The following is a 13,632-nucleotide window of genomic DNA, read 5'->3' on the forward strand; positions in this document are numbered from 1 at the left end:
TCACCTGACCCTACAGCCATTGCTCTAGGCCCCCTGGGCTCAAATATCCGCTCCTCTGTCAGAAACCTTGGAGTAATCTTCGACAGAAATTTTAAATTTGATAAGCAGGTTAGTTCGGTGGTCCAAACTAGCTTTTTCCACCTCAGACTCCTAGCCAAGACCAAACCATACCTCTCCCAGAAGGATCTGGAGAGGGTGATCCATGCCTTTATCTCGACCCGGCTGGATTACTGCAATGCGTTGTATATCGGCATTGACCAGTTGCTGCTTCGTCGCCTGCAACTGGTACAAAATGCGGCTGCCCGCCTGCTTTCCGGTACCAGGAAACGTGACCACATTACACCAGTTCTGGCTTCTCTCCACTGGCTCCCCGTCCGTTTCCGTATTGATTTTAAACTTTTACTGACTGTTTTTAAAGCACTACACGGGCTGGCTCCACCGTACCTAGCTGAGCTCCTACATCACCCCACCCCATCCAGAGCCTTAAGGTCTGCTGACCAGCTGCTGCTGGAGGTGCCTAGGACCAGGCTAAAAACCAGGGGAGATAGAGCCTTTGCTGCTGCTGCCCCCAGACTCTGGAACAGCCTCCCCCTCCACATAAGATCTGCCCAGAGCCTGGAGGTTTTTAAATCCTTGCTCAAAACACATCTCTTCTCCCTGGCCTTTGACCAGAGCTAGCCCAGCATCTATACATGACGTCAGCTGTCACTCTGCATTTTTATCAAATTTTCTTGTCTCTTTTATTGCACTTTGCACTTTGCACTGTACTGTACTCTACCTCTTTTCTAGTGTATTTTATTGCATTGTATGTGTTTTTATCATGTTGTGAAGCACTTTGGTTTGGCTGTTAGTCATTTGTAAACGTGCTATACAAATAAAACTGACTTGACTTGACTTGACTTAATATTATTAATAGTAGTAGTATTATCAGCCTGTATCACGCCAACACTGCTTTCAGGCCAGAGAGAATTCTAGATGCTAGCTGTACAGGCTGATCTAGTCTTAAAGGAACACACCAACATTATGAGAACATTTGCTCACCAACCTCTCCAGAGTCAGACGAGAAGATGGATACCAATCTCCTCTCTGTCCGTTCAGTAGAAAGCTATCAGGCTGCTGCAAGCCAGCCTAGCTTAGCACAAATGATTAAGTGGATATGAACCAGCTAGCTTAGCTGTTGGCCAAAAAGACATCTCCCAGTGTTTTAAGCTAGGCTAGCGGTCCGTATCCACTTCCATTAATTTGTGTTAAGCTAGCCTAGCTTGCAGCCTGATAGCTTTCTACTGAACGCACAGAGAGGAAATTGGTATTCATCTTCTTGTCTGACTCTGGAGAAGACGGTAAGTGCATTTCCCATAATGCTAGTGTGTTCCTTTAAGAGGAGTAAAAACAAACAAAACCAACTATTGTTCTAAACAAGGAGCCATCATTCTCTGTGTGCTGTTGGCTCTAGACGCAGATGCGTCTCGGGGGTTGGTTGAGTCACCTGGGTGGCGTTGCAGACCTCCTCCTGCAGGGTGCTCTCCTGGGTCCTCAGAACCTCCACCTCCTCTCGGAGCTTGGCCCGCTCTCGCTCCACCTGCTGGAGCAACACCTCACTCTCCTGCTCCGACTGGCTCCTCAGCACCGTCAGCCTGTCCCGGTAATCCTGCTCAATACCCCTGTCAATCAAAGAGTGTATTATTAATTACCCCTGTCAATCAAAGAGTGTATGATTAATTACCCCTGTCAATCAAAGAGTGTATGATAGTGTATGAGTGTATGAGAGGAATAGTGCTAGACTGGCTAAAAAGTTACTTAGATAACAGGCAACAGGTTGTGAACTTCGCTGGAAACATCTGAACATATGCACATTAAATGTGGAATTCCACAAAGTTCAGTTTTAGGACCTAAACTGTTTATTTTATACTTTATATATTTGAAGTGTCAAAACTATTGAAATGTGTATTATTTGCGGACGACACACATTTTTACAGCTCAGGATATGATTTAAAAGCATTATCATGCAGGAAATGGACAAACAAAAGAAATGGTTTAAGGAAAATAAACTATCATTAACTCATTGGACGCCAGAGGTCGCTGTGTACCGTGTGGTAAGAAGGCCACCGCTTTAAAGAATAGGAATACATGGCAGTGTTTGCAGGGTTCAAACTATATATACAGTGGGGGAAATAAGTATTGAACACATCAACATTTTGTTCAGTAAATGTATTTCCAATGAGCGTATTCAAGCTAATTTGCACCAGACTTTGGTATTAACTCAAGAAATCCAGACAAGAAATCTAAACATTAAAGTCCATATGTAAATAAAGTTATGTGTAATAAAGTGGAATGAAACAGGAAACAATTATTGGACACACTAAGAAAAAGCAGTACACCACAGCAAGGAAAGGCAAGGAACTAGCTGAAAAACAAAACTAATTAGGAGGCAACTCTACCTCCTATCTGTGCTAATAATGTCAACTGGGTTAGAATATATTGATGGGCTATAAAATGTTTTTTTTTGTTACCAAGGTGCCACACAAGAAACATCAAATGGGTAAAAGCAAAGAGCTCTCAAGACCTTCACAAACAGATTATTGCAAATCATGACAATAGAATTGGCTAAAGACCTATTTCACAACTTCAGAATCTTCCAGTAAGCACCATTAGGGGCATTATCCATAAGTGGAAGCAACATCACACACAACATTTCTGATCAGGGAGTCAGAAGGATACTTAGAAGAGTAGCCAGAGAGCCAAGGACCACTAGGAAAGAGCTCCAGAAAGACTTGGTGGCAGCAGGTACAACTGTGACAGAAAGGACCATAGGAAATGCACTCCACCGCCATGGCCTCTGTGCACGCTCAGCGCGCAAGACTCCACTACTGAAGAAAAGACATGTTGAAGCTTGTTTAAAGTTTGCCAACCAACATTTGGACAAGCCAGTGAACTACTGGGAGCATGTACTCTGGTCAGATGAGACCAAAATGTTACTTTCTGGCTGTCACACAACACACCATGTTTGGAGGAGAAATGGCACTGCACATTACCAGAATAACACTATACCAACAGTGAAGTTTGGAGGTGGAAGTATCATGGTATGGGGCTGTTTCTCCTCTCCTGGTACTGGCAGACTTCATATCATTGAAGGAACAATGAATGGAGCCATGTACAGAGAAATTATTGAGAGGAACCTGCTGCCATCCACCAGGATGAGACGTGGGCGGACCTTCCAGCAGGACAACGATCCAAAGCAAACAGCAAAGGAAACTCGCAGTTGGTTTCAGAGAAAGAAAATCAACTTGTTGGAATGGCCCAGTCAATCACCTGACTTAAACCCAATTGAACATTTGTGGAAGCATCTGAAGATCCAGATTCACAAGAGGCCCCCCCGCAATCTTCAAGATTTAAAGACAATCTGTGTAGAGGAATGGGCCAAAATCACACCTGAATACTGCGGGGGATTAGTTATATCATACAGAAAGCATCCTTGAAGCTGTCATTACAAACAAAGGCACTAAGTATTGAATTATTTTCAGTTAGTGTGTTTTTTTCCTATGTCATTCCACTTTATTACACATAACTTTATTTATGAATGGACTTTAATGTTTAGATTGTTTGTCTGGATTCCCTGAGTTAATACCAAAGTCTGGTGAAAATTCCACTTGAATGGCCACATTGGAAATATATACGGGTCAAAATGCTGATGTGTTCAATACTTATTTCCCCCATTGTATATAATAGCTATGGATATAATACTATTGCCCATTTGACATCGAGTATCTATCGTTCAATTTGTGAAAAAGAAAAAAAAACTTCATCCATATATTCCCGTTTTATACCATTTTAATCCGGTCTAATCCCAGAAAATTACGCTATGCAGCGTTTAGTGCATTTCACTAAAAACTGTGGCCTTTCTCGCCTGTATCAACAATCAATCTGAAATCAACGCTATATTATCGGTATTATGTTTCATCATGAATGCATGAAAGGGTGGGGGGTGGGGGGGGGGGGGCGTTTTTCCATGCCTCGATCGCCACCAACGGAATACATTACACACACACAGTACACACATACGGTCGGATCGCAGTGAATGGATTCTTGGATCAATGCAAGATTGATACCATATAGCCCTTACCTTGACTAGGATGTACTCCAAAAAGAATATTCCAATTATCTGATCGCCATTCCAAGTATTGATGTCGATCGTGTTGCCAACATAATCCAGCAAAGAACATGAACCGGGAGTGCTTGATTCTCCTCAATCCATGAGTTATAAACGCTTGTCCTGCCCGACAAGGAAAACCCGGATCTGACTTTTTAGATCGACGCACAGCCCAAGCCAGAGAGTTTCAAAGGATGTGCAAGGCGGCAGGCGGCAGTATTGAACGTTTGCGATCTCAGACCCATTCCCAATGATAACATCAGGCTCCCTGGATGGATAATCAATGGAAATAGCGAATAAAAGAAATAACGACTAAAACCCGACTATAGTCGGGTCTGGCGCCGAACGTTCGGCGAGTTAACCTGACTATACTCGGGTCCGGCGCTGAAAGTGTTAAATGTGAAAAAAACAAAGTTTATGATCTTTCGCAAAAGAAAAAAAAAGAGCAAAATGTTGTATTGTCAATAGATGGAGTTAATATTGAAAGGGTTACAGAACTGCGTCTTTTGTGAGTATTGCTGGACGAAGGTTTGACCTGGAAACTTCATATTGCACACGTAAAGAAAAGGTTTTCTACGAGTATTTTTATTGTGAATAAAGTTAAATATTTATTAGATAACAAAGCAATGCGAACATTGTATTGTGCACTCATATTGCCTTATATTAATTACTGTGTGGAAGTATGGGGTAACACCTATAAAAGTAATATAAAACCACTGCATCTCCTACAGAAGAGAGCTATTAGGATTATTTGTAAAGCAGACTATCGAGAACACACCAACATATTATTTATTCATTCTGGATTATTGAAATTGCAAGAGCTAGTTAAGTTACAGACATTAGTAGTTATGCACAAGGCCAAAAGTAAAGCATTACCAGCCAATCTACAAAACAGGTTTGTCCTCATATCACAGAATGGAGAGCATAGAAGGGAAGGTCATTTTAAACATCAGTGTGCACGGACAACCCTAACACAGATGTGTATATCAGTGGTGGGAGTCACCGTAAAAATATTTTCCAACTAAAAAAGACGTTTAAAGACAGAACAATGAGAACATATGAACAGCAGGTATACATTTCTCTGTATCTGATTTAATTTATTTCTTTTTTTCTTTTTTTTCTCTCTTTTCCATGCATCGGAGGCTCGTGGCGCAGGTTGTGTTTTTTATTTTTATTTTTATTTACTTGGGTATCTAGCAATATTATTATTATTATTATTATTGCCGTTATTGTTGTTATTATTATTAACTCATTCAGCGCCAGATGGCGCTGTTTACTGTTACTGTTGAAAGGCCAGCGCCTTTTAACATGGGGATACGTGGCTGTGTTTGCAGGCCTAAAGCTATATTATATATTATAGCTATGGATCTAATAATATAGTCGATTGTCATTGAGTTTCTTCTGGTCAAGATGCAAAAAAAATTTAAAAAACTTCCATCCATACATTTCCGTTTTATACCGTCGTGAATATGAGTGTAGTTTCAGGGCGGTCTGGTGTAATTTCCTAAATGCTTCGTAATGGCCGGCAACGTGTATTCTAGTAAAATCGTTTCTTCCCTGGACTAGCTACTGTTCTCAAATCTAATTTAGATTATCGGTATTATGTTTCATCATGGATGCATGAAAGGAGGGGATAGCTACCAACGGAACACGCCACACACGCTCCCGATCGCATGAAGAAATTTTTTGATCAACGCAATATTGATACCATTTAGCCCTTACCTTAACCAGGATCTGTCCCGAAAAGAATATTCCAATTATCTGATCGCCATTCCAAATACTGATCTCGATCATGTTTCCAACGTAATCCAGCAATGAACATGAACCCGGGGGGCCCGACCCTCGTCGATGCATGCGTTATAAGCGTTTGGCTTGCCCGACTAGTTAGACCCCGCCCGCAGGCCGGCCCACACACCAAGCCACATCGTTTCAAATGGAGTGCAATAGAGGCCGCAAGGCGGCAGGTGGCGGTATTGGACTTTTGCAATCTCAGACCCATCCCCAGTGATAACACAAGCTGCCTGCATGTTTTATGAATGGAATTATCGAATAAAATAAATAACGATGAAAACCCGAGTATACTTGGGTTTTCGGGGGTCCTGGCGCTCAACGTTCAGCGAGTTAACTCGACTATAGTCGGGTCCGGCGTTCAAAGTGTTAATGGTCATATTATCATTATTATTATTATAATTATGGTAATGATTATTATATTATTATTATTATTATTATTATTATTATTATTATTATTATTATTATTATTATTATTATTATTATTATTATTATTATTATTAGGTATGAAGCTGTAAGGTGCACTTGAGCTGACCATTATGTTAAAATAAATATGAAGTTTGGAAGGGGGCAGGAAACATACGTTTTCTTCATCCTGCTCCTTTTCGGCCATGGGTGTATCATGTTAAAAAAATAAAAGATGTTGGTGATATTGTGCAAAGATGAACTGTACCCCCATGTACGAAACAAAATAAAATGAAATGAAATGATTAAATACCCCCGTCAATCAAAGAGTGTATTATTAATTACCCCTGTCAATCAAAGTGTGTTTGATTAAATACCCCTGCCAATCAAAATGTGATAAAATACCCCTGCCAATCAAAATGTGATAAAATACTCCTGCCAATCAAAGTGTGATAAAATACCCCTGCCAATCAAAGAGTGTATGATAAATTAGCCCTGCCAATCAAAGAGTGTTTTATTAAATACCCCTGCTAATAAAAGTGTGATGAAATACCCCTGCCAATCAAAGTGTATGATAAAATACCCCCATCAATCAAAGAGTGATAAAATACTCCTGCCAATCAAAGAGTATTTGATAAAAAAGACAGAGGGGGACAAAGCCATGCCGTTGAGCCAAAATGACATAAATCTGTCCTCTGACTGTCTAATTCAGTCTCTTAAAGGACACAGGATAAATCTGTCCTCTGACTGTCTTATTCAGTCTCTTAAAGGACACAGGATAAATCTGTCCTCTGACTGTCTTATTCAGTCTCTTAAAGGACACAGGATAAATCTGTCCTCTGACTGTCTTATTCAGTCTCTTAAAGGACACAGGATAAATCTGTCCTCTGACTGTCTTATTCAGTCTCTTACAGGACACAGGATAAATCTGTCCTCTGACTGTCTTATTCAGTCTCTTAAAGGACACAGGATAAATCTGTCCTCTGACTGTCTTATTCAGTCTCTTAAAGGACACAGGATAAATCTGTCCTCTGACTGTCTTATTCAGTCTCTTAAAGGACACAGGATAAATCTGTCCTCTGACTGTCTTATTCAGTCTCTTAAAGGACACAGGATAAATCTGTCCTCTGACTGTCTTATTCAGTCTCTTAAAGGACACAGGATAAATCTGTCCTCTGACTGTCTTATTCAGTCTCTTAAAGGACACAGGATAAATCTGTCCTCTGACTGTCTTATTCAGTCTCTTAAAGGACACAGGATAAATCTGTCCTCTGACTGTCTTATTCAGTCTCTTAAAGGACACAGGATAAATCTGTCCTCTGACTGTCTTATTCAGTCTCTTAAAGGACACAGGATAAATCTGTCCTCTGACCGTCTTATTCATCCTGCATTAACCAAGGCTAGTCTCTTAAAGGAACAGGCCAACGTTATGGGAAATGCATCTTGTCCAGAGTCAGACAAGAAGATGGATACAAATTTCCTCTCTGTGCATTCAGTAGAAAGCTGCATGCTAGCCTAGTCTGGTGAATGTCAACAGCAAGAGCTGAAAGTATTCAACTTTGACATTGATCCATCATTAAATGTGTCATTGAATCACAGAGATATCATCATTAACATCACTGAGACTGACATTCAAAGCTCAGGCAGAAACCAAACATTATGTAAACATAGCAATTGTCCGCATAGCTCTGTAATGACATCATGTTTCCTGTAGTCACTGCTCTGCACTGCTCCTCTCTGGGGGGGTGCTAAGGGTGAGCGAGAAAGTGGCAGTCAGGAGAATGAGGCTGGCAGGTCACTGCCAGAGACATCATGAGATGCCAACCAGCAAACTTGTGCTGTGGGAACCAACACACTGGCATCGATCACGAGGACGTCCCACATTAACCTACGTGGACGTACTCAGGAGAGATGCGGGAACAGAATGCACCGGCGAGCTAGCCAGATGCATGGAGGATCGGGATAACTGGAAGCACCGATGGAGGGCCCGTCCGAGGACGACCTAGATAGATGCACACAGGACAGTCACACCACCGTCAGACAGGACAGTCACACCACCGTCAGACAGGACAGTCACACCACCGTCAGACAGGACAGTCACACCACTGTCAGGCAGGACAGTCACACCACCGTCAGACAGGACAGTCACACCACCGTCAGACAGGACAGTCACACCACCGTCAGACAGGACAGTCACACCACCGTCAGACAGGACAGTCACACCACCGTCAGACAGGACAGTCACACCACCGTCAGACAGGACAGTCACACCACCGTCAGACAGGACAGTCACACCACCGTCAGACAGGACAGTCACACCACCGTCAGGCAGGACAGTCACACCACCGTCAGGCAGGACAGTCACACCACCGTCAGACAGGACAGTCACACCACCGTCAGGCAGGACAGTCACACCACCGTCAGACAGGACAGTCACACCACCGTCAGGCAGGACAGTCACACCACCGTCAGGCAGGACAGTCACACCACCGTCAGACAGGACAGTCACACCACCGTCAGACTGAGGCCGAGCTCACAACTCACTTTATGTTTATGGTTGAATAAAAAACAAATGTGTCATAATTATCACTATCCTTCCATGTCAGTCTGTCCAATTGTCATAATCAGTGGCGGCTCTGCCACTAGGGGCGCAAGGGCGCCGACCCACCTGCTGACTGCTGTTAAATCAGAGAGAAGAAGAAAATAAAACTTTTTAGTTTTTAGTTTTATAGCCCTATAAATAATATAAACATGTTTAAAATTAATAACATTTACTCATTTTAAGTATGTTTGTGTTTCCAATGCACAATATAACGTTATTATATAAAATAAAAAAATACTCGTTTTCTTGAACAGGAAGTGACATCACTTTTTTTTTTTTTATTATTTCTCGGCCCGGGCTAGACGCAATAGCGCTCTGAGTGCGCGTCACGGTTTGATCGCTGTATCCGTCGAAGCCAATCAGTGCGTAACGCGTTGTGCGTTGAAATATGACTATTATGTTGGAATCCGGGCGCGATTTGAAGCGGTCTAGCCAGTAGCGTCAAGAATTTCTGTAGCCGCATTTCGCGGAGACGCTCTCTGATTGGCCGACGCCAGTATTTTTTTCCGTAGCAGAATTTCACAGAGACGATTTCTGATTGGCCGAATCCAATTTCTAATGTTCCAATTCTAGCTTATTCCGGTCCGTTGGTGAGAGATGTTGTGTTGTTGTGTTGTTGTGAAATGCAGGCAGCAGAGCGTGCCGTGACTGCAAGTTCTTTAGATGGTTAAGCTTAGGCACTCTTTCAAAGTTGGTTAAGGTTAGAGTTTATCTTAGAGCATGGCGATAGAACGCCAGGTAGTTTGCAGTCTGTTCGACGCGGAAAAATGGACAAAGAAATGTACTTGTGTTGTGCTAACAGCCTAACAAGCTAACACTTGGCTAACAAGCTATATGGCGGATGCAGTCTGGAGACAGTGGACAGTGGATATACATCAACAGTGGATTATACACGTTTATCAAGCTCTCCTGCCCTGGACGTTTCAACTAAACAGTGAGTCTCTCTCTCTCTCTCTCTCTCTCTCTCTCTCTCTCTCTCTCTCTCTCTCTCTCTCTCTCTCGCTATACACAGCTGTCTCCGCGAAATGCGGCTACGGAAAAAAGTATTGACTGTGCTTGCTGAGACGATAATTAATAGTGTTGTGAAGGGCCAGATTAAACCGAATATATATATTTATTTATATATATTTAATTGTATTTGTATATTCTCTAATATTCCCTGATATCCCTTGTATATTCCTTGTACAATATGCATTGAATATCCATTCTAGCCTACTGAACATCCCATAATAGTCTCCATTCTACTATTGGTCGAGACCTTGGTGCCAGGCTGCCATACCCCTCAGACCCAGTTCAAACGTACCGCTCCACATGTACGAACAAGTCCTAGTTCCGCGTAGGAATCTAGCTACCGCACCACTAATGGGACTATTTGTTCATAGTGCGTATATATACTGCGCTACTAAAGTAGGACTTTCTTTTCAGTCCAGTTTCTTACCCTCCAATAGAGTCACAGACGTAAAGCCTCCCCGCGACGCCACGTGTGGGAGTAAGGCCAAGTTCGCCTACCATCGGTATTGAGACATCGTGTATATTAATATTTGAATAGTCATATTTGGCACTATATCGTCGAGTTGGACGTAGTCTATTAAGCTAATAATAGTCTGTTAATATATAGTGCTTCGTGCGGTGAGAATACTACCGTAGTCAGTACCCCATCGTTTCGGGCAGAGAACTGGCTGCTTACCCAGGGTGGTTGACCCCATGTGAAGCTGCACCCGAGGAGCCCCAGAGCCGACGAGCGAGTGGACCTGTATACCGGATTATTCTACCGACGACAGCCCGCCTTCCCAGGCACGGATTAAGCTTTGTATACTTTGATTATTCCATGGATAAAGACCCCCGACACTGCCGTGTGTTGGAACCCCCCCCCCTGGAGAGGACGCAAGGTGAGGAGACGCTCTGCAAGACGAGGTCGCTTCACGTCTCTCCCCCGTGGACCGGAGAGAGCCGGCCCACAAAGAGTCCACCTGCTTTCATCTGTGGTCCAAGGATCGCCGGCGCATTGAACGGCACTACAGTGGGTTCACCTGGGATACCCTTGGCCGGACGAGGCAGCTGGATTCTACCCCCCCCCCCCTCCTACTCCTGTCGGCTTACAAGCGACCGGATTAACCCCCTCTAGTGTATCTAGTATATAATCATTAAAGTATCATTGCTGTTATTCCTTAACTATTCCAGGTCGTATATTTACCACCTGCGCCTTCAGAGATTGGACATTCTCTATTGATATACCGACGAATACTCTTTGCCATAAAAGTGCATACTATTTCAATTCATAAATGTAATTAAGTTATTAAGTGCTTGTTCTACACACCATCGCTGTGTAGAAATAAAGACCTGTTTCTAATTCGTACATTTGTGTTGGATCCGTTTCATCTACGTGAGAGTGTTTATGATAATATATTTATGCCGTGTACTGGGTGGCCGAATATTAAGTACAAAGGTAGTGGTAGTAAGTATCATATCTAGTAATACAGTCAGGGAATTGTACCCCTCAGTTACAAATAGGCTAGCGATTCAAAACGCGCTGCTGTGTTGTGAACTATAACATTAATTTAGCTGCTGCTGATGCATAATGAATGAATGGTGAGTTGTTTAAAATGACAACATACATGTGTTAATTATTTGATTTGATTGATCCGAGAGACAGAGAGAGATTGCTCCAGAGCATCTCAGAGCATTACATTTTCAACTCGACCTATTAACGAGAACTGCGACCTACAAGGCACCAGCGCCAGCGGCCGCCACTGGTCATAATCGATCATATTAGAACATATTGAGGAACACTTTGGGGTGTTTTCCTGGAGCGATGAGCCCCAAGACATGATATGAGCTGTTGACTTTACTCTGGATAAGGAAGACTACTGCTTGACCTTACTCCTAGAACCCACCTCACCCCTGCCCACTTTGACAACCTAGGATGGCTTAGAGTAGACGACAGAGTACAGCAACTTGCAATGGGCCTGGTCTACAAGATACACTACACGACCAAGGTACCCATGTACATGTCAAAATACTTCCCAAAGGTCAGTGAATACCACGATCACAACACCAGAGGGAGCTCCACAAATCATGTTAAACCCAGATTCGGCTCAAATAAGGGACTAAACACGTTTCGCAATTATGCCACATCAATGTGGAACGCCCTACCCAAAGCTGTAAAGGAATGTGGATCACTACCCACTTTCAAAACCTCTCTCAAGGGACACCTACGGGAGACTGCAATTCAACACTGGCCCCTGTAAATATCCTAACCCAACCCCCTCCAATGTACAGTCATTTACCTAGTATGGTTTCGTCAATAGTCCAATGTACAATTTTGTTTGTTTGTACAGTGTCTCCCCCCCCCCCCCTCAATGTACAGTTTTGCTTGTTTATACAGTGTGCCCCCCCCCCCAAACACCTCCAATGTAGATTACCCAGTATGGTTGTCAATATCCCAGTGTACCCAACCCCCCCCACCCAACCTCCTCCAATGTACAGTTTCTACGTCAAATGTATATACTCCCTTTTCCTGACTCCTTCTGTATCACAAACAGTACTGTATTTGCAAATCTGGTATGTCATAAATGTATAGATGTATCTGTATGTCATGTATGTCATATATGTCCTGATGAATTGAAAATGGGGGACCCTGATGTAAACAAGACGAAAGTCTTTCTCTGGTCTGCATCCCCTTAACAATTGTGTGTATTGAGCTGTACTGTATTGTACCCATTCTGCAATCTGTTAATAAAGTTTTCAATCAATCAATCAATCAAGACAACAACATCCTGGTAATAATGCATTAAAATAGACACTGTCGGCCGTCAAGAAATGTGTTTACCATCCACCCCATTAAAAACACACACACACGCTAGGGCTGGATAAAAAATAGAGAGAAAGGGGGAAAAAAATCTATATTGAATAATAACGTTTAGCGCAGATTAAAACATTACTCATGGGATTTGAACATAATAATATAATAATATTGGATTGTTCAAATTACATTATATTAGATTAGATTTAGATCGTACATCACAAGTACAGTACCATGAAAATAAGTTTGGTATCAAATGTAGCAGTAAAGTGCAACAGCAATATACAATGTCATTGTTAAAATCCCATGAGTAATGTTTTAATCTGCGCTAAACGTTATTTCTAGTGCTCCTCCCATCCTGCAGGTGTCCCTAGTGAGCCTTCAGTTTCTGCTGAAGTCTTAAGTTCACCACATTATATCGTTAGGCAACAATGACGGGTGCCCCAGAAATCAGCGCTGCAGAAACCAACTGAATCAATATCGAATTTTAAATCAAATCTGGACCTTGTAAATCTGAATCAAAATTGGGTAATCGGTGCCGATACTCTGCCCTGACATCTACAGTACGGACACAAAATAAATGCAAACACGGATGAGGAGAATAACCTACTTGATCTTGGTCTCGTTGAGGGACTCCGTGGTGGCGTGCCGGTCGTCTACCTCCCGTACCAACTGGAGGTTCCTACGATCTGCCCACTCCAGGTCAGCCTTCACCTTGTCCCGCTCCTTACAGGCCTGGTCTGCTATCACCCTGAGGACACAGTACAGTATGAACTACCATAGAGACCAGCTGGTCAAACGCCACCTTCTGGTCCAATTCTACACCGCCATCATACTCACCTCTTCAATCACAGTCTGGTACGGTTCTGCACAAAAACTCTCCATTAA

General features: G+C 42.7%; 1 protein-coding gene across 1 annotated transcript in view; it reads right to left on the reverse strand.

Annotated features, from left to right (window-relative positions):
* ninl (ninein-like) overlaps window positions 1–13,632 on the reverse strand; it is a 106,360-nt gene that overhangs the window by 34,203 nt on the left and 58,525 nt on the right. Inside the window, exons 10-11 of the mRNA XM_084322141.1 lie at window positions 13,355–13,495; window positions 1,487–1,661 (exon numbers count right to left, since the gene is read on the reverse strand). Of these exons, the coding sequence (XP_084178267.1) occupies window positions 1,487–1,661; window positions 13,355–13,495 (316 nt within the window). The remainder of the gene's footprint in view (window positions 1–1,486; window positions 1,662–13,354; window positions 13,496–13,632) is intronic.

The sequence above is a fragment of the Notolepis coatsorum genome (assembly GCF_963971535.1).
Source record: "Notolepis coatsorum genome assembly, chromosome: 9".
NCBI lineage: Eukaryota > Metazoa > Chordata > Actinopteri > Aulopiformes > Paralepididae > Notolepis > Notolepis coatsorum.